This window comes from Lagopus muta, chromosome 4, assembly GCF_023343835.1.
Source record: "Lagopus muta isolate bLagMut1 chromosome 4, bLagMut1 primary, whole genome shotgun sequence".
Classification (NCBI taxonomy): Eukaryota; Metazoa; Chordata; class Aves; order Galliformes; family Phasianidae; genus Lagopus; species Lagopus muta.
In genome coordinates this window covers 18,098,950-18,119,092 of record NC_064436.1, presented here as the reverse complement: position 1 = coordinate 18,119,092, position 20,143 = coordinate 18,098,950, and the positions used below count along the sequence as shown (strand labels likewise).

The 20,143-nt window shown below is 35.5% G+C and overlaps 1 protein-coding gene across 2 annotated transcripts in view; it reads left to right on the top strand.

Moving 5' to 3' along the window:
* Positions 1-20,143, top strand: part of SEC24B (SEC24 homolog B, COPII coat complex component) — a 43,586-nt gene that overhangs the window by 16,212 nt on the left and 7,231 nt on the right. Inside the window, exons 4-20 of one of the 2 annotated variants that reach the window (XM_048943254.1) lie at positions 644-748; positions 3,694-3,774; positions 5,567-5,748; positions 7,527-7,711; positions 8,862-8,964; positions 9,855-9,981; positions 10,561-10,670; positions 11,574-11,686; positions 12,919-13,037; positions 13,376-13,431; positions 13,728-13,934; positions 14,517-14,640; positions 15,254-15,412; positions 15,875-16,048; positions 16,429-16,539; positions 17,182-17,357; positions 19,000-19,137. In XM_048943254.1, the coding sequence (XP_048799211.1) occupies positions 644-748; positions 3,694-3,774; positions 5,567-5,748; positions 7,527-7,711; positions 8,862-8,964; positions 9,855-9,981; positions 10,561-10,670; positions 11,574-11,686; positions 12,919-13,037; positions 13,376-13,431; positions 13,728-13,934; positions 14,517-14,640; positions 15,254-15,412; positions 15,875-16,048; positions 16,429-16,539; positions 17,182-17,357; positions 19,000-19,137 (2,270 nt within the window). The remainder of the gene's footprint in view (positions 1-643; positions 749-3,693; positions 3,775-5,566; positions 5,749-7,526; positions 7,712-8,861; positions 8,965-9,854; positions 9,982-10,560; positions 10,671-11,573; positions 11,687-12,918; positions 13,038-13,375; positions 13,432-13,727; positions 13,935-14,516; positions 14,641-15,253; positions 15,413-15,874; positions 16,049-16,428; positions 16,540-17,181; positions 17,358-18,999; positions 19,138-20,143) is intronic. The other variant, XM_048943255.1, reaches the window with a different exon arrangement.

Here is a 20,143-nt window from a genome sequence, read left to right as displayed (position 1 = left end):
GAATGGTAATTTTTAAGTATTTAAGTATATGGGTCTACAAGCTTGAATTTAGGCACTAATTCTAAAATAACACTAAGTTTTCAGGTTTGCCTAGTTTAAATTTCACTGAAAGTGTTGCTGAAGTCTACGTTTGTATTCTTATTCCCTGTAACAGCAGTATGTTTCATTAATTTCTGACAGCTTTCACACTTAGAAAGTGAATGCCTCCTGCTTTAAAGGGCAACTGTGCCAAGTAGAAGTTGAGTATCAATGCCTTCGTAACATAATTCAAAATTATCTGAGAAGGAACACATTTATGTATAGGTGTTGCTTTTTGTAGACATTCCAGGCCAAACTGCTGTTAACTGTCTATGCAGAAAGTCTATGTGTACATAATTTACACACACAGATGCGAAACTTTCTGCTAACTTCTGTGTTACTAATACCTCACTGGCTCACTAAAAACTGCTTCTGCTGTATACTTCATAGATCAACTGTGGGTCTAGTTCTCTAGATCATGTAGGGTTGTACATTCAACTGTTTGCATGTTGGGATTTTCTCTGGAATGGCTAATATCTCTCACTTTTATTGCAATGATTTGTGACTTTTGTTTCTCATCTTTCCTGTCTGTCTGATTCTTATGTTTGTGCTTTCCACTTCACAGGCATGCAGTATGGTGGATATGTTAATAATCAAGCTAGCTCTGCACCAACTCCCTTGTCATCAAGTTCAGATGATGAGGAAGAGGATGAGGAGGATGAGGAAGCAGGTTGGCTTTAGCTTTACACCAGTATCTTATTCCCTTCCTACTCAAGTTTTGTTCCATATTTCTCTCCCCTGAAATTATTTTTCTTTATTTGAGACAGAAAGTCACTTTGACTCAGTATGTATCACGTTAACTAGAGAATTCCCATACATTAAGTACTATTGCAAACAGAAAGGAGTTTGGTAGTGGTCATCAAATGTTCTTTTCATATTAATATTATGTTTGTTTCTTTTCATATTAAGATCAGATGTTTAATGTATCTCACTGGGTAATATTCTCAGCTTAGAAGACTCACTGAGTTTTAGTATTTATATTTGAAGTAGGTTTTAAATCACCAAGTGAAGATACCAACATATGGAACTCTAGACCGATAACAGTTTATTTTGCAAATAAAGCAACTGCATGCTACTTTTTATAATATTAAACAGCACTGACCTGGTTATCCATTCCATGTATAGGAAGACCTTACAATTAAGGTAGTAAAGTATAAAAATATTGGAAATTTTTAAGTTTGGGTTTTTTAAGACAGTAAACTAATCTATTTCATTTTTCTTTCTTCTTTCATTACATCTCTGCAGCTCAGACACATAGGTTCAGCTTTAACCTGCTTGCTTTGTGGCAACCTAAATGCAGTTACTGTTTTTTAGGAAGCATTTTCTCCTGCTTGATTGAAATGTTAGGCTTTTGGCTGCAAGGATTTTGTCTGTATTTGACAGAATTGTCTGGTTTTCAAATTCAGTATGTTGTGTTTCTTGAACGGCAGCTGTTTCTTCCAAAGAAAGCTCAAAGAAAAGTTTGCTTTGGCGGCTGTGAGGCAGATGCTGTTTGAACTTTGCTTTCTGAAGAATAGAGGGTTGTTTTTTTTTGTGCAGGGCTTTCTACTGAGTTTTCTGCAGAAAACTATGTTTGCCTAATCCCCTCCCCCCCTCCGAGCTTCTTTTACCACAACCTTCTTTAACTTATTTTGTTCCCAAGCCCTACTAGAGACTAAATTCTCTTATTCTCTACCATCCTAAATTCTGAAAATCTGTAGTTCCATTAAAGCTTGTAGTCTTCGAACTATCATTGTTTTCAAAACTCAGAAGAGTGCAAGGGCATCTAGACTCAAAGCATAAGCTGCCTAACTAACAAGTTTCCTCTTTTATGCCCTGTCACCAGGGGTTGACATATATCCTGACAGATTTCTAGCTCTGGCTGTGCCAGTGGTTTTACAAAACACAGGTGTGTTGTACGTCTGGTTGTCTGTTTTTTTTTTTTTGTAGGTTCTCAAAGCTTTTTTGTACTGGGACCTTTGACTATCATGCTAACTGTGTGAAAGCTTAAGTTATTTTGATGAAAATAACTAGATAATCTTAAAAGAATGTTGTTAGTATTGCTTCTGTCCGGATAGTGTCTATAATTATTATTATTTTTTAATTTTAAAACATTTTTTTCCCTTCTTCCCAGCATCCTCTGGTCTGGTGCTTAAAGCACTAACATAAATGAACAGCTGTTGGAGCTTATTTTAAGTATAGGCAGCTATTTAATTTTATGGCAGTTCTTGTGTTTTTTATTGAGGGAAAATGGTAAAATTTTAGACGCATGTAGTCACTTTAGAGTCCAGAGGTATTTCTGATCTGCAGGGAACTGCACACCTCGTTGTTTTTGTAGTAAACCACATAGTTCCCGGTGGACAGTGAGGTGTGTATTAATTCTTGTCCTCATTGGTACCCTGACTATTCTGAGAATGTGTTACAAAAATGTCAACAGTCTTAAGAAGGAAAGACCTTATGTGTAAGCTCTTCAGTAAGTATATGGGATACTCTGAAGGGAATTCATGTTATTTTCTTAGGCAGATCCTGTTTGTGCTTCAGAATATCTGAGATCGTAGTTTAGCTAGAACATCTCTGTATGTCAAATTTGCTGCTTGTTTTTATTGATACTGTTTTGTGTTTAGTAGAAATAGGACTAAGATGCATTATTTTTATTTCCAGCATGCGCTTGAAATATTTTCTTATTTTCTCTGTTTGTCAGTTTGTTTTCTCTTGCCCTCCAGGGAGAGCTTGGGAAGCATATAATGTTATTTTTTGTAATTCATTCTATCATTAATATCGTCTAAGGATAAAGAATATTTGATTTTATGTGCAACTGCATTCCAGATAGATTTCTTTTAGTGAGTACAGCTTATTGTGGAGAAAAATGTCTAACTGGTGACACGGTGGTTAAGTGGGAAATCTTGAAGTTGTCTTGCATGTTCAGAGTTGTGTGTATATCTTCTTGGTATTCTTCTGAAATGCAGAACAAGCTCTTCCAGTCAGATGAAAAACAACTTACTTAAACTCTTAAGTAAATCTCGTTGACCTAGTAAAAGCATATTTTGACTTCTTAGCAGTAGGACAAAGCAAAGCTGTGCCACACACAAAATAATGAATCCGGTTTCCTTTTGTTTCTAGAACACAAAACAAACAGCAAAACCAACAAAAACTCAACCATGTTGGTACATTGGTTCAGTTTGGCCTGAAGTGGGGATGGTGCGTGATCACTCTGAAGATGATGGGAGACTTCTGTTGTTAGGAGTTGTGAAGCAGTCTGTTTTTAAAATGTTGTACATTGCTTTGTTTCATGTGATTCAGAAAGAATAATCTCTTGGAAGGATATTTTTGGTTTCAAGAAACAACTTTTTTGCATTGCTTTTGTCCTACCACGTGTCTCTCTTTTGCCATTTGTTTTGTGTTAGTTCCTAAAAATACGTTGATTATTCATCTCTTCTTTCCTCTCCTTTTTGCAGTGGTAATAGCTTTCAAGTCTTAGGCCATGGTGTTTGTTGTTGTGTGGCTGTTAGGTTTTGGTTGGTGTTTTTTTTTTTGGTAATAAATCTTCACGGTTCCTTACCAGAGTTTTTAGAAAAAAAATGTCTCAAAGATTTACTATTTGAGTCACCTAAGTTTTTGTTTTGTTTTTTTTCTTAGCACTTGATAGTTCTTCTACTACTAGCAGTGCGTCTCCTGTTCTGAACAATTATGATGCCCTGGAAGGAGGTGGCTATCCAGGTAATCCATGTGTTGTTGCATGTGAATTCTGAATTGTTTGTTTAAATTTACTCAAGTGTCTGCTGTCTGTGATTCTTTTCCCTTTCTGATGTTGATTGTTATCCATCATTGAACAGGGGAGAGGAATTACCTTTCACGTTTATAGGAACTGGGGTAGCCTTCAGAGAGATCAAGCCTTGCTTTTTCAATCACTTCTCACAGATTTAACAGTGAAGTTTGAGTAATAATTAAGAAAAATTTCTCTGTATCACAGGCCATAGTTTCCATCATAATATTGAGGGCAGTGCTGAAAGTGTGCTCTGTGTGTAAGCAGTTATCTTTCTCTAAGTTATGCTGTGTGCCTGATTGTGTAGGCTTAGCAGCTGATAATAGCTGAGATGCACCATGTGAAGTTTTGAGAGACCAAAGACAGCAGCTAGCAGAGATGGCTGGATCAGGTTATTTTTTGTAGGTTTGACAGGTTATTTTCTTTTTATTCTTCTACATGCAAAGAAGATTTGAAAAACATAGATGGTATGCTGCTTATTTTAATCTTTAGAAATATCAGGAATGTCAGGTTTATTTTATGTGATCTAATAGGTTACCTCAGTCTTCAAATCTGTCATTTTGGGAGCAGGTGGCAAGGGTGCTTGTAGGTATGTTAGTGAATATTATGTTATATATTTTTATATTATAAATAATGGATTAATTTTGGGGGTCTGACCATCTAAGAACGTCACAGTAGTTTGCTTAGTCCATGGGTTCTTGTGTAAAGCAAAATCTATCAGCTAAAATCTTGATACTGCTCTCCCTGTTTGGTCTGGTTGGTGCAGTAAAGGCAGAAGAGACATGACTGCAGGAGTATGAATTTTAATTTTTCAGATAATAACCAAGCATTTTAGTCTTGTTGAAGAGTTATTCTGAAAATGGCTTATTCCTTATGCTTCCTTCAAAGAGTAGCAGGATTAACTTCTTTTTATTTTTACACCATCCATCTGAACTGTTTGAACCAAATCCAGATTCTTCAAGATTGTTTTTTTGGGCGATTCACATGTCACTTCTCTTCAGATTTTACCAAGCCTAAATTCTTCTAAGTCTTATCTCGTATTCAGAAGCATTAAATTCAAAAGCGTTGTTGGTTTTGGTTGTTGGTTTTTTGGTTTTTTTTTTTTGTTCTTTTTTAACAATAGTTAAATTTTCTACGGATTGAGGGCTGTGTATTTACTTTCATTTTAACTTTTAACAATCCTGACTCCAAAGCTCTGCTGCAGGAATAGGAAAGAGGGACTTGGATTTCTTCAAGAAAAGCACTATGTCTATATATAGGGATTAGTACTTTCACCTCAACGGTGTGTTTTAAGAGTATTCATAAGTGGCTGCAGGAGAGACTAAACATCAATAGTAAATCCTGGAATATAACGTACAGAAGTGTATGAGGGTGGCTTTTGTTTTGTTGTTTTTTTTCCTCTTTTAATTGAAAAACTATTTTTAAAAGTTATGGAGTTTTGGGGTTTTTTTTTGTTTTGGTTTGTTTTTGGTTTTTTTTTCAGAATGACATCTACAAGTTTTGGGTAATAGATACGCAGATCTATGGTCGTCTTCCAACGTACAACCCATTTTTGGCATCAGCTGCAGTAGACTTAGTTGCTAATGGCTTATTTACATGTGATCAATGCAAAAAAAAATCTTGCTGGATAATGCAAAAATTATAAATGGAAAAAATGTTGCTTGTTAAAATGCATTCAGGAGTTGATGTCTTAACTAAGAAATTGAAATTCTACTGAATATCTGAGGGGTATTTTTGTCCTTCCAGAGACACGCTCTGTGACCAGCAGCCCAGTTCCTACTCCACCAGCCCCTCAAACATCCAAAACTTCCAAGCCCTTTGGTTATGGATATCCAACACTGCAACCTGCCTACCAAAATACAGCGCCACCTACTCCTATGCAGCCCACTAATCCAAGCCACCATCCTGGGTTTCAGCATTATCCGCAGGTTCATATTTTATTTTGAAAGTTACTTGATGTAACAAGAAGTCTTTTCTGTATATTTCTTTTTAACATTTTATGTTTGTAATTTGTGAATGAGTAAATGTTGAGTGTCACGCTGATCTCCTAGCTCTGAGTTCCTTGGAAGGCTTTTGAACTGAATTTTGAAGTGTGTTGCCAAGCAATTAAGCACAGCCACTTCGCTTTTACTAATTAATCCAGTTATTAATAGCAGCTACAATTTTAAGATTTATTGTTCTAAAGATCTATACTTCATTGATGGAAACAATAAGGAAGGTCCACTTACACCACTGAACCATCTTACAAGTAAGGTGTTGCCTGGAGTCCAGATAAAAGAGCTCCTCAAAACTGGGGTGCATGATGTGGCTTGCTGCCTGCTTCTGTTCTGATCTCCTGGGTACCAGAGAGCACCAAACACCCAAACAGTTGTGTACCCAGTTCTCATTAGCAGTGCTAAGATGTGTGTAAAGGCATGTAGAAAAACAAGCCCACTGATTTGTATACGCTGCTTTTTCTGTAATAATGCTCAGCAAGCAAATGTCACCAAAGCTATTGTTGTCAGTGATCAGAATTCCTTATTGAGCTAAGCATAATACCTTAAGGAAGCATGTAGTAGCTACAAGGCCTTCCCTTCTTACAAAAGTAGTGTAAAATATGATGAGAAAATGCTTAAGTTTCAATTGAAAAAAATCACTCTATTCAGTGTAGATCTGTCTACATATTTTTATGTTTTTGTGTTTTTTAGGAAAATCAAATGCCACTTGAGCATCCATTATTGATTTGGAAAACTTACAGCTTAGTGATCTCTTTAAAAAGTGTTAGTCATTTTTATTATGATAGCTTAGTTTTAATTTAAATGTCTTACGTAATGAATCTGAAGTTGTTTTAAATTAAAACCGCTAGGCTGTAAAGGTACCTGGTTTTATCTTCCTAAGCTTTCAAGAACATTGTAGTGTCCTTTCATAAAAGTGGCAAAGCTTATTATGAAATTCTAGACTTATCTTTCTTTGAGGAGACACAAGGAGAAGAGAGCATCTTAAATTCAGTCTCCAGTCATATATCACATGTTGTATAGTGAAGAGAGAGCTAGGTTCTTTTCAAGAGCACACAGCAATAAGGATAAAAAAGTGCTGGGTGCGAGAGGAGAAATTCCAGTTATACGTATAAAGTGAAAATTCTCCAGAATGGGATTGGGGAAGCATTAGAACAGATTGTGCTATGAAGTCTTCTATCCTTGAGCACTTTCAGAATTTGCCTGGCCAAGACTGTGAGCATTCTTGTTAGCCCTGCTTGATGAGAGTGTTTTGGACTGCCAGAACTGACGTGCCTTCTAACCTAACCTTTTCTCTTCTTCTGTGGTGGTTACTATATTTAAAAATAAATATATTTATGTATGTTTAAAATGTTTTTCTTTACTTTGGATGAATTTCACTAACATCTTCGAAGAGGGAAGAAATCTCCTCAGTCTTTCTAGTTAGGTATTTCTCCTTATCCTGGAAAGCTTAAAGCTTTCAGCTGTCACTTCCAGTGACAGTTCGTATATTGTGTTTGAATTTGGTCCCGGGAAACATATTTTAAATCACTGCTGTGAAACAATATTCTTGTTTGTCTGGTTTTGTTGTTATAACTACTGTTGGTATCCTTTTTAATAGAGCTCTGGAAGAAGAAAAATTACAAGAAGATTTAAGATAGTTATGTAAATGTGACTTTGTGTTTATCAGTTTGCAATGCTCTTGGGGCGTTTCGTTTTTTTCTTTTTTTCAGCAATATCCAGGTGTGAACCAGCTGTCCTCTTCCTTAGGAGGGTTAAGTCTGCAGCATTCTCAGCAGCCAGAAGGCTTGAGACCTGTAAACCTTACACAGGATAGAAATATTTTACCTGTATCTTCAGTTCCAGCTCCTGTGCCGAACTTGAATTCTGATCTTAGGAAATTAAACTGCAGTCCGGAGTAAGTATACTGCGTCTAAAAGAATGTGTTATGTGCTTCAGTGACGGCTTACTTATTTTTTGATGTTACAAATAATTTAAAGCAGGCTACTGTTTTGAAATCTTTGTAATAGTATAATTCCCTTCACTCGAAAATAAGTTTGTCATCTGCATCTTTATGCAAAATATGAAGTTGTCCTGCCATCAGAATGCTTTATATGCAGTATGAGTGTAGCTTAAAACACAAAGAAACCTGCTGCATCTTTGCCTTGTGTTATCTGTCTTTAAATAAATAAAAGAATACATACTAAAACACCTTGACATCACACAGTACCATTTCATGGAATTTTTTTGTAATATTGCATAGGATTTTGTTCCAGAAAACTGTGGTGACTGTACAATTAATACACTAAATAAACTGTATGTTCAACCATTGTAATACTGCAATTACGATGAATAATTTTACCTCCAATTAACATCCATCTGCTATTTCAAGTCAGGTGCATCTCAATATAGTGAAAATTGCTTTCCCCCCAGGCACTTTAATTCTAATTAGAAAAGGATATATATTCTTTGCTCCAGATTAACTCGTATGGCTGCCCTGTTGGCAATGCACTGTCCCACCAGAAAATAGGTCAGAAATGAGGATATAATCAGTCTTTGGCATGTACAGTACTGCTGACGCTTTGGGTTTCTTTAGTACTACTTATGATTTGAAATCAGTCCTGTACTTTGTATTGCGTGAATATAAAAGGTTTTGATCGTCTTGGTATTTTACGTACTCTTCTGCTGCTTTCTTTTACATAAATTTTGCTTTCTTGGACTAGTGAATGCTCGATTCCTTCTTTAGTTCCCTTGTTAAAACAAAATAAGATTTTGAGAATGAATAAAACCTGTCATTTTAAATTAAACGTTGTATTTAAAGCAGTTCTTTCTTTGTTTCAAGTTTGTTTTGCTGTATATGTATTACAGAACTACTTAAGTGATGTAGGGGAGTCTTCTTCAATTCTTCTGAAAGTTTTTTTTAATTCCTTTTCCATTACTCTTTAAATCAGCTTCGTAAAATACAGGTTTTCTTAAATGTCAGGGTTCTTTAAAATCAGGAGTTAACAATGTTTTTAGCATCTTTAAAACAAAATCATTTTCAATGAAATACTTTTATTTCTTTTCAGTTCATTTCGATGTACATTGACAAATATTCCACAGACGCAGGCTTTGTTAAATAAAGCTAAACTTCCTCTGGGTTTGCTGCTACATCCCTTCAGAGACTTAACGGTAAAGTAGCTTACTTTTTTAGTATATTTATTTAATATATTCTAATATCCTTTTTGGATCAGACAGAATAAGATAAAATGACCTGTAATTACTAAATATAACAGAATTTGCTGAAAAAAAAAAAAGTTTGGTAATCAAAAGAGAGAATTTAAATCTTGAAATTGCTGCCTCATTGAAATTGATAAGGGAAAAGCTTGGGACTTGCCCTTCTTTTTTTTTTTTTTTTTTCCATATTGTTGAAGTGGCGAACAAAGATTTGTTTGCCGGTGGTTTTCTGGAGCTCTGAATTGAAGGTTGGATTGTGGGGATCAAAGCTATAGGATGCTTTTTGAGAAGGTGTTCACAGTGCTTTCTTGAAAGGCAATGCTAACATGACAGCATTTATTGTGCCAGTAATACAGGCAATAGATGCTACACACAATATAAGACTGAAAGGTAGAAACTGTGTTAAGACTGTTGAGCTGCTGTTCCATTCCATCTAGCTTGTTTATAATTACGTAAAAAGGTTGACAAGTTATCTGATACGGCCTTCTTTTATTTCTGTGAATTTTTTGGCATGTAAGGTTTGCTGTCTGAGCATCCATGGTCACAATTTGTCCTTTAATAACTAATCTTGCTGTAGTTAGCCTTATTACTATGGCTGACTAATTTTATTTAAAGTAGTGTAGCATCTGAGATTAATGAGTTTGGATTAAGATAATTGAAATTATTACTTCTGATCTTAAAGAGATTTTTAATAGGCATTGTTACACACTGTGAAAATGGTCTAGAAAAGATCATGAAAAATGATAGAATGTCTTTTGAAGCTTTTATACACTGTGCTGCACAATAATGGTCTTCATAAAATTTATTAGCTGCCTTTGTAACAACTTTCTATTCTTTCGTTTTAGCAATTACCAGTGATAACATCAAGCACAATAGTGAGGTGCAGGTCCTGCAGGACATACATCAACCCTTTTGTTTCTTTCATTGATCAAAGGAGGTGGAAATGTAATTTATGCTATAGAGTTAATGACGGTAAGTTTTGTAACAGAAGAAGCTTGCATTAATATAATATATTTCTAGTATTTGCATTGTATTACTCCATGGGATATTCTTAAGTAGATTAAAATGATTGTAATCTGAAGATGTTTTTTTAAGTATCTGGATTTTGTCAGATATTGTGCGTTTTTTAAGAAAAAACCATTTTGCAATTCTGTGGGAGACTGAGGATGTAATCAAATTACCCCGGCTTACTTGTGTAATAAAATCAATTTACACCACCGACTGCCATTGTAACGTGCAACTGGACAGATGATGACAGCTAAATACTGTGTGCAATCTAAGCCAGGTATTATGATGAGCAGTAGAGATTGAAGCTTGTTGTGAAAGACTCAATTTGCATTCCTTCTTTTAACGTTTGGGTTATTTTACTGTTGAAAATGAAGCTTTTTTCATTTCTAGTTTCTTAACTTTGATATATGGGATGCTTTTTGTCTTGTATCCTTAATGTGAATATTTTTCCTTTTAATTATTGAAATCTGTCTGTGTTCATTTCAGTAATTGTTCTTATTTGCTAGCAAGCATTTAAATTCTGGAAACTTTTTTTTTTCCTAGTCCCTGAAGAATTTATGTATAATCCTCTGACGCGATCTTATGGAGAGCCGCACAAACGGCCAGAGGTCCAAAATTCTACAGTGGAGTTCATTGCTTCCTCTGACTATATGGTAATAAATAAATTGTTGTGGTGAGCTTCCACAGAATTGCACGTTAATATAAATGCACTTGAAGTTAACGTTGAACCTGGCATGTTGCTCAGGTGATATGTAGTAATTTTCCTATAAAGGTACTCCAAGACCAGAGAACACTTAAAGCTCATATTTTTTTTGAGTTTTGGTAAATGTATATATTCAATCCAGTGCACTTTAACATTACACAGTCTGTTTTGATTGTGGTACAGTGCAGTTTCTGGATTTTCCCTTTTAGTGAAGAGGTTTTGAAAAGCTGGTTGTGAAATAACAAGAGAGCTGGGTTCAAATTATTATTGTGTTTCTAACCAGTAATCAACCTGTGATTGCTGTAATAGTAGTCTTGTCTTAAGAATGATAAACAAAGCTTGGAAATTGGCCCTATTCATAATGACAGTGTTAATTGCAGCAAAAGTGAATTGCTCTTTTGAAATGGAATTGGAGTACTGTGGCCAAGATGTTTGGGAATGAATAAGTAGAGCTTGCTATGTAGTTGTAAGACTATTTTTAGCACAGATTAATGTATCGTGTTGTCCACATTCTGAAAGACCGGTGAGTTTAGAAGAGTAAATTCTGTATCTGGGAGAAAAACTTGATGCTAGAGTTTAGTGTTGGAAGGAGAGTCTAACAAATCAGTTTTTTGTTCTGAAACATAATGTTGTATACTGTTGCAAATAAGTAGTGTTAACCACTGGGAATTATTTTTATATAAGAATTTATTCACCTGGCTGTTAGTTAATTTTATTCTTTGGTACGATGTGTAGCTTGCATTATTTTAAATATTCCCTTTGTCACCCTTCTATTGACTGAAGTTCTTTAACATTTCTTTAACTATGATTTTTGTGTTTGTTTTTTTTTGTTTTGTTTTTTTTTACTTTGTAGCTTCGTCCTCCTCAGCCTGCGGTATATTTATTTGTTCTAGATGTCTCTCATAATGCAGTGGATGCTGGATATTTGACAATAGTCTGCAATTCATTGCTGGAAAACCTGGACAAGTAAGAATATAAGTAATCTCTCAAAATTAGCTAATAAGTGATTATGCATTGTAGTAACCTAAAGTTTTGAAGACAACTTGCATATGATGTTTAAAAGTGCTGTCCCTCAGGGACAAAAGTTCACAAGATTCTGAAATGAAACATTCACGTCTTAAAAACAGGAACAGCAGTAATAACAGTACAATAAAATAGCCCAACTGAGAAGTGTCTTCCCATTTTGTGGTTAAAGGTGGATCTGTGAAGAATATAGAGCTGTAATTTCTAAGAATATGAACAAAGATGTAAAGTGCTCATTTATAATTAGGAACTACAAAAACAATTAAATGACAGATTTTGGCCAGCCTTCAGATGCTGAAACAGCTGAGGTGCTGCATAACGAAATGTTGTAACAGCTAGTGTGAAGCTGCCTAGTTGGACTCCACAGTCAGTTTGGGTTTTTTAGATCAGTTAGCTGTGTCTATCTGTGGCACCTTCTGTACGTACCTCATTTTTGCACTAGAACAACATCTTGAATTTTTGTTGGTGCTTTTTGTGGGAGGACCGATGAACTTCACTATGCTCGTGTGTCTCAAAAAATGATACACATCGTATGGAAACCTTTCTTTGGAAATTGTTTTCCACAGCATCTTATTAGGAAACTTAAAATTTTCCTTTTTGATAAAGGCACTGACACATACATAAAATTCTTCACTTACAAATACTATATTAGTCTTTGTTCAGTCTCATTTTTAGGAAAAATCATAAAATGCCATGTGTTTGTAATGCCGTACATAAGAATATGGGCCAACCTCCCCGTTTAATACTAGACCCAGGGCCCCATCCAATCTAGCCTTGCACACCTCTGGGGACAGGGCATCCACAACCTCTCTAGGCCTGTTCCAGCACCTCACCACTCTCTGCAAAGAACTTCCCTCTGACATCCAACCTAAATCTTCCCTCCTTCGACTTAAAACCGTTTCCCCTTGTCCTGCAGTTATCAACCCTTTCAAAGAGTTGATTTCCCTCCTGTTTGTAGGCTCCCTTTAGTTACTGAAAGGCTGCAATGAGGTCACCCTGCAGCTTTCTTTTCTCCAGGCTTCCTCAGCCTCTTCGTAGGGGACTGTCCTTTTCTGTTCTCTTCTCACCTTCGTAAGTGAACTGATGAACTTTAGCAGAAGGTTTACATATGTATGTTCTTTATGAGTGAGAAATGTAGAGCCTAATAGTTGTCTTTTTCTTCTACTAATGCTTAGGCTGCCTGGAGACTCAAGAACAAGAATAGGATTCATAACATTTGACAGCACTGTTCAGTTTTATAACTTGCAAGAAGGTTTATCTCAGCCTCAGATGCTCATTGTTTCAGATATTGATGGTAAGTCACAAGAAAGCGGAGACATAAATTTTTGTATTTTCTCCCTCTAACAGAAAGATTTGAGTCTCTTGAATATTCCAGTGTTAGGTGAATTTTATTGAATTCGTAGGGAATATCTTTTTGAAAAATAATCATGTGCTATCTACTGAATACTTGGTGCTTAAAAAGTGAAAATCAAACATTAACTTGCCTTTGAATAAAGCAAGCTTTGTGAAGGTTACTTATCTCTCAGAAAAGTAGATCTTATTTGGTGGCAGTTACAGCAGTGAGCAATGAAATGTTTTGTTCTGTGTTAATGTTGATGTTTCCTTATTAACTTTTCTCCCTTTTTTCTACAGATATTTTCCTACCTACACCAGATGGCTTACTAGTAAACCTCCATGAAAGCAAAGAGGTATGGTTACTCAAAATTAGCTCATTACAGTTAAGCAGTTAAATATTCAAAATGAAAGTTCCTTTTAAAGTTTGAATTCAAGACTGTCTGCATAATGTGTAAATGTAATGTTACTTCCTAGCTATAAAAAATATTACACTTCATTTTGCATGTCGTTTTTTAGCGTTACTATTTTGTTTTCCCCTCTCGAAGCTAAGCTATTTGGTATTGATTGTTACGGCAATACAACTTGTTAGAAATAGCAGAAAATCTGAAGCTTGCAAATCTCATAAACAGCTTTTAATCTGTCTTTGCAGCTAATAAAAGATCTGTTGAATGCATTGCCAAATATGTTCACTAATACAAGAGAAACGCACAGCGCCTTGGGCTCTGCTCTTCAGGCTGCATTTAAGCTGATGTCTCCAACGGGAGGTCGGATATCTGTTTTTCAAACTCAGTTACCATCCTTGGGTGCAGGGCTTTTGCATTCCAGAGAAGATCCCAATCAAAGGTCGAGCACAAAGGTATAAAAGCTTAAGTATACATCTCAGGAGTCTAGTGACTGGGCACTTCTCTCTGACTTGCAGAGCTTGCAGATCATTATTGCAGTTCACTAAATTTGAAATGCACAGAGTTAACGAATGTGTGCGGTCACTAATTTAAGCATACATTTGTGGTACTGTGCATGAACTGTTCTTTGGGCCTTTGGTCTAGAACTTTTCTTGACAAGGAAAAGAAAATGTGTGCATCTTCTAATCCATTTGTCATCAGCTTGGGCTTTGAGTGTACATAACAGGAATGTATTGACCTGTACACTTCAAACACGATTTCTTAATGTATTTATAAGGCCGACAACAATATCTACTAGTTTATGTGTAATTGTATTAACTTTTATTTGCATGAGTGTGTAAACTTCTCTAAAAGAATTATAACTGCTTATAAAGGTGAACTAAAGTAACATGCAACATTAAATTTTATTTAAAAGTGCCTATAAAGAATTGCTTATAGGTAACTTTTGCTATTAAACAGTACGTCTGTTGTTTCTTAATGTCTTAAGGGAGCACATTCAGCGGTCTAATTCTTTCCTGTGTAATTTTTCACCAAAGGTGGTCCAGCATCTTGGTCCAGCGACAGATTTCTATAAAAAGTTGGCATTGGACTGCTCAGGCCAGCAGACTGCTGTGGATTTATTTCTCTTAAGTTCACAATATTCTGATCTAGCTTCCCTTGGTAAGGAGTACCTAACACATGTGTTTATTCTTTCCATAGTGTTTGTCTTAGAAAGCACAGGCTACTTCAAGAATTCTTTAATTGTGTCACTCATTTTGCACTTCTGTAAATGCAGCTAATGCTGCTGAGGTGTTGACTTTGAAGTTGGTATCAGTAAAGAACAGGAGTATTGGATTAGTGTCATCAAAGATAATTTATTCTGAGATCTCAGGTTTAAACCAGGAAGTACCTTTCTACTCAAAAACAGAAAGCAGTCTGACGGCAGGAAATGAATGAAGTTTAATCAGAGGGGAGAGCTGTGAGCTGTTCTCACCTTTCAGTACTAAGCCAAAATTTGTCTGTGTACACCTTTGATAGTGCAGACAACCAGTATTTGGATGTGCACTCCTGTCTTAGTTGCTGAAGGTAGTTGGGGATGTTGAAGTAAATGGTCACTGCGTGTTGAAGTGACTTAATATTAATGTCTTCAGTGAACTGAGTCACAGACAGTTCTTGTCATACAGATGTAGTTCACATCGGGGAAAAAGGTCAATAGAGATGTGGCTTGCAGAACATTGTATGCAATTTTTACGTCTTGGTTTACTTCTTCACCATATCTTTTTGTTCTTCACAGCTTGCATGTCCAAGTACTCTGCAGGATGCATCTATTATTACCCATCTTTCCACCATAGCCATAATCCTGCTCAGGCTGAAAAACTGCAGAAAGACCTTAAAAGATACCTTACCAGGAAGATAGGATTTGAGGCGGTTATGCGCATAAGATGTACAAAAGGTATATTAAGATACTGTTACATGTGAGAAAGTTGATGTAAACATTTGAACTGTTATTTTGAATGTGCTTATCTTTCACAGAAGAGTAAGATATTTGCAACTTCCACAGCAGCTGTTGCATTAACATTTTCCATTTGGGTAACGGAGTCTTTCTTTTTTTTTTTTTTTTTTTTTTTTTTTTGCTTTGTTTAGTTAAGATTGTGCCATTTCAGTTTCAATTTAGTTGAAATGTATAGTGTAAGAGCAGTAGTCAGTTTGGACTGTCAGAATTGAACACGAAATCTACAGGATCGCTCTGAAATGTCTGATGAGTGTAGTAATTGATTCTGCTTAATATTTGGTGTAAATATTTTCAATATATGTTTCCGTGTTTTTAAACATAGAGTGCCTGTGGGCTTTAAATATTTACCAGAATTTTTCACACTGTTAACTGTACTGTCTGAATTATTTGATCTACTTGTAGGTCTCTCAATACACACTTTTCATGGGAACTTTTTTGTCCGATCTACTGACTTACTGTCTCTCGCCAACGTCAATCCTGATGCTGGGTTTGCAGTACAAATGTCCATTGAGGAGAGTCTGACTGACACATCTTTAGCTTGTTTTCAAACTGCTCTTTTGTACACCTCCAGCAAAGGTAATGAATGAGATTCAAATGAATTTGTCACTGTTCGTGCTTGTTTTGTTTTTACTATGATGTTTGTATAGCTAGTTGCACAGGTCTTTGTTTATCTTTGTAGCCTAGGGGAATCTTTTCAAAATTAGGGAGCCTGCTTGGCAGTTAGTCACATTCAGTAAGTCTTCACAAACACTATTTTGTTGGAGGTTGGTAGTTTATCTCCATTTTAAGTAAAGTAATCTTGCTGAAGAATTTTATTTAAAAGTCATACTACTGTTTTAAGCAGTAACGTGTTTGATGAAGAGCTTGTATCTCGGATGAGAGGAGATATGCTCTCCTGTTGTATATCGTCTGCTGCCAATGGATACTGTGTGATGATTCCTACTTTTTTTTGGTAGGTGAACGTCGAATTCGAGTGCACACACTTTGCTTGCCTGTAGTAAATTCACTGACTGATGTGTATGCAGGAGCTGATGTACAAGCAGTTGTATGCCTCTTAGCAAACATGGGTGAGTACAGGTCAGAAAGATTAAAATATCTTTTCTCCTGTTCTCTTTAAACAAAGTCGTGAATGAAGCCTGGCTATTCCTTTTCCTGTTGGTTTTCCTTTGCTTGAAAAAGAAAGGAGCAAGATGAGAGTACTTCTGATATTCTCTTCTATGCGTTAGTTTCCTGTCGTTGCTGGGTTGAGGAGCCTTGCTGATCTCCTACTTGCTGGTCACCAGTTGCTATTTCAGTGGCAGAATGATCTCTGCCATGGAATGTGTATGGCTCGGTAGGATTCTAGTGTATGGCAAATAAATCAGAAAAAAATAAACGGTACTTCCATATGTTCTTGTAAATGTGCATTCAGTCCAGCAGGTGGCTTCCTCCAACCAAAAGATTTGTAGCCCTTTCTTAGCAGAGAAAAATGAAGTTCAAGTTGCCCTATCCATTGTGCCATTGAAGTGATGGGAGAAAATACATCTGTATACCACAGATTAAACATATTATTAGAACTCCTCAAGAACGGGAATGAGAAAGTACAGATCAGTGTGGTGCTTTTTTTTTTTTTTTTTTCGTTTGAGCATCATGAAAGGGATCTCTTCTCTATGGAAGATGGAGCAAATGAATTAAACTCTACTAACTTCTTTTATCCTTCTATCCAACAGCTGTGGATCGCTCAGTTTCATCTAGTCTTCCAGATGCAAGAGATGCCTTAGTTAATGCTGTGGTAGACTCTTTGTCAGCGTATATGTCAACTGCCTCAAACCTGCAGCAGTCTATGCTGATAGCACCAAATTCCCTCAAGTTGTTTCCAGTCTATGTTTTGGCTCTTCTCAAACAGGTGTGTGTAAGTTAGAGCAATTGATGTTTGATTCATGGTTCAGTTTGAGTAATTTTTCACCTAGATCAAGCAGTGTCTGTCTTATGCTATAATTATCCAAAACTGTATATATAGTTTAATTATATATGTATATGTTTAATTGAACTTGAAGGATCAAAACAAAAATTAGCTTATTTAAATTATTAGTGCTGGAACAGCTTTTTGTTTTACTTGAATTTGTATTTTTTAATAGATATATATATTTTTTTTTTACTATGTGTGTATATATAGTATATAAAAAATACATAGTAACAGTAATTCTTAGGTTCTTGGCAACTAATTAATGGTGCCCAAGGGGATTCTCGTAAGCCATTTACTAATTATTCATTTTATTTTATGAAGAAGAAAACCAATAGTTTTCAGTGCATATTCTTTGTACTTTCACGTACTAAGAAGGAAAATTAGTTACTGAGGAAAAAGGGAATATTTTAAAGTTATTGTAAAAATAGTTACTGGGTTTTTTTTTTGTTATATATATCTTTGTTATATATATCATATATAATCTATGTTATATATCTTCATTCTTTCTTACAAAACTCATTACTTGCATATAATGAGAGCTTACCATACACAGGCTTTTATGTTCGATAAATGTCTTAGCTTTAAGAGCGTTGTTTGATAGTTGAATGTTCTTTCTTATTACAAACAAAGCTTTCTGTAAGTTCACTTGTAAATTTTACTGAAATCATTTTTTCTTTGATGTAGCGATGACTTTAGTGACTAATATACTGATTAGGTCTTTTTAACCATTACGTCAGTTAGAGTGGGGAAAAAATGACCATTTGATATCAGGAGAATCCGTGTAAAAGACATTAGAAGTAATAGGGGATGTGGAAATAGTTCAGTGCAGTTTTAGAGTTATCTCCATTAACAATAATTAAAAAGCCTGAAATAAAGGAAAACTGAAACTGGAAGAACAAAAATGACTGGCATGCATAGCTTTGGTAGAGAAGTGAATTTGCATTTTGATTACAGGAATATTGTTCTCCTTTCAGTCAGGCGCTCTCTCCGTCGTGTTGTTTCTCACAGCAGTAGTTTACCAGTTGTTCCTAAAAAGAGCTGAAATGTTAATAGTAAGGAGAGTTATAAAATGAAAGTTATCCTATGATTACCTACTTTCTGCTACAAAATGTGGAAGTGTATTTCCATCCTGGAGCTTTTCCTTAACATTTTATTTTTAGTAATATAAAATCAGATTTAATCTTATCCTTGCAAGTATCATTTTCGAACCCTACTGGGTTCTTACCTTCCTGTGGTCATTGTGTCAGTGAGTAAGTCAGTAAGGCTTGTCAGGAATGAAAATGAGAAATCCCAATCGTGTACAAATGTTACATGAAATAGAGGCATTTTTAAAAATCCTTCTTTTTCATCTATAAGAAGGGATAAGTGACTAATTTTGTAATTATATTCTATTCAAGTTGCATTTGAAGGAATTTTCTAGCGTAGTGCTAGTATTTCATTTTAAAAATAGGTTTTTTTAACGTCTGAGACAGGTGTGCTTGACTCTACCAGAATTTAGGAAATAGGCTGTTTAAGTGTGACATAAAACACGGGAATTATTTGAGTAACAATGTTTTTTTGCTTTTTTTTTTTTTTTCCACAGAAAGCTTTTAGAACAGGCACTAGTACACGCTTAGATGATCGTGTTTATGCAATGTGCCAGATAAAGAGTCAGCCTCTTGTTCACATGATGAAAATGATACATCCCAACCTGTACAGAATAGACAAGTTGATTGAAGAGGTAACGTATGAAGCCTAACTTGTAACATTTTCAAGCTGTAATGGAGCGTCTTTTAAGCTTTAATGTGTTACAGTAATTCATCTGAGAATCTTAACAGTTAACAGGAATGTAAACCAGGCGTTTTTCACATGCGTGCTAAGGAAAACTTTTGTTTTTCTTCATCTTGTTTCAGTGACTACAATAATTCCACGGTTTTCAATCATATAAAGAAAGCAGAGGTTCTCTGCTTTAGATGCATATCCAGTGTGTTTTAGTTGTAGAGTTGTCTGGGGAGAAATGGATGAAATATAATGAGTACAGAATATTTGATCTTGTGTGCTGAAACCAGATCAAAATGACTGGTGTAACCAGCTTTCAGTCATTTCTGTGCTGTGGATGAAGTCTAGACTATCAAGATCAGGCCGATTAAATATTTTAAGAAGAAAACTAGTTCTTAATTGTGTGCCTTTTACAGAGGTGGTCTAGAAAATGAATTTAGTGGTAAGAAGTAAGATGAGATTTTACTTACAAGCAAAGGCAGCTGTAACTGAAAGTAAGTTAGGTGTGTTTTTAATAGTTTTCGTGAGCTGATCAGTCATGCTTAGTTACAGCCCTTACACTAGCTTTGCAAAAAAAAAAAAAAAACTTGTCATGTAAGTGTTCATTTTTAAGTATCATACAAACTTACATAGGCAATTGAGTACTCACTCTGGCTGTTAATATTGTTCTGCACAACCTGTAAGCTATTTACCTTGTCAAGCCATCTTTTAAATTATTCCATAAATTCACAGTATTCTTCAGCAGTAAAGACTTGTCAGGCTTTTCAGATTTTTGTTTTTTGTTCCCCCCTGTTTAAGAAGTGAACTTCAAGTAGCCCTATCGAGATCGTTTCAGCACAAGTGCCATTAACAACACTGCGTTTCAGAGTCTGAGTGCTGTAAAAAAGCAAAACAAAGAAAACCAACAGCAGCAATCTTTTGGGGAGATTCAATTTTATTTGCATTTATTTGCAAGCGACAGATAAGTC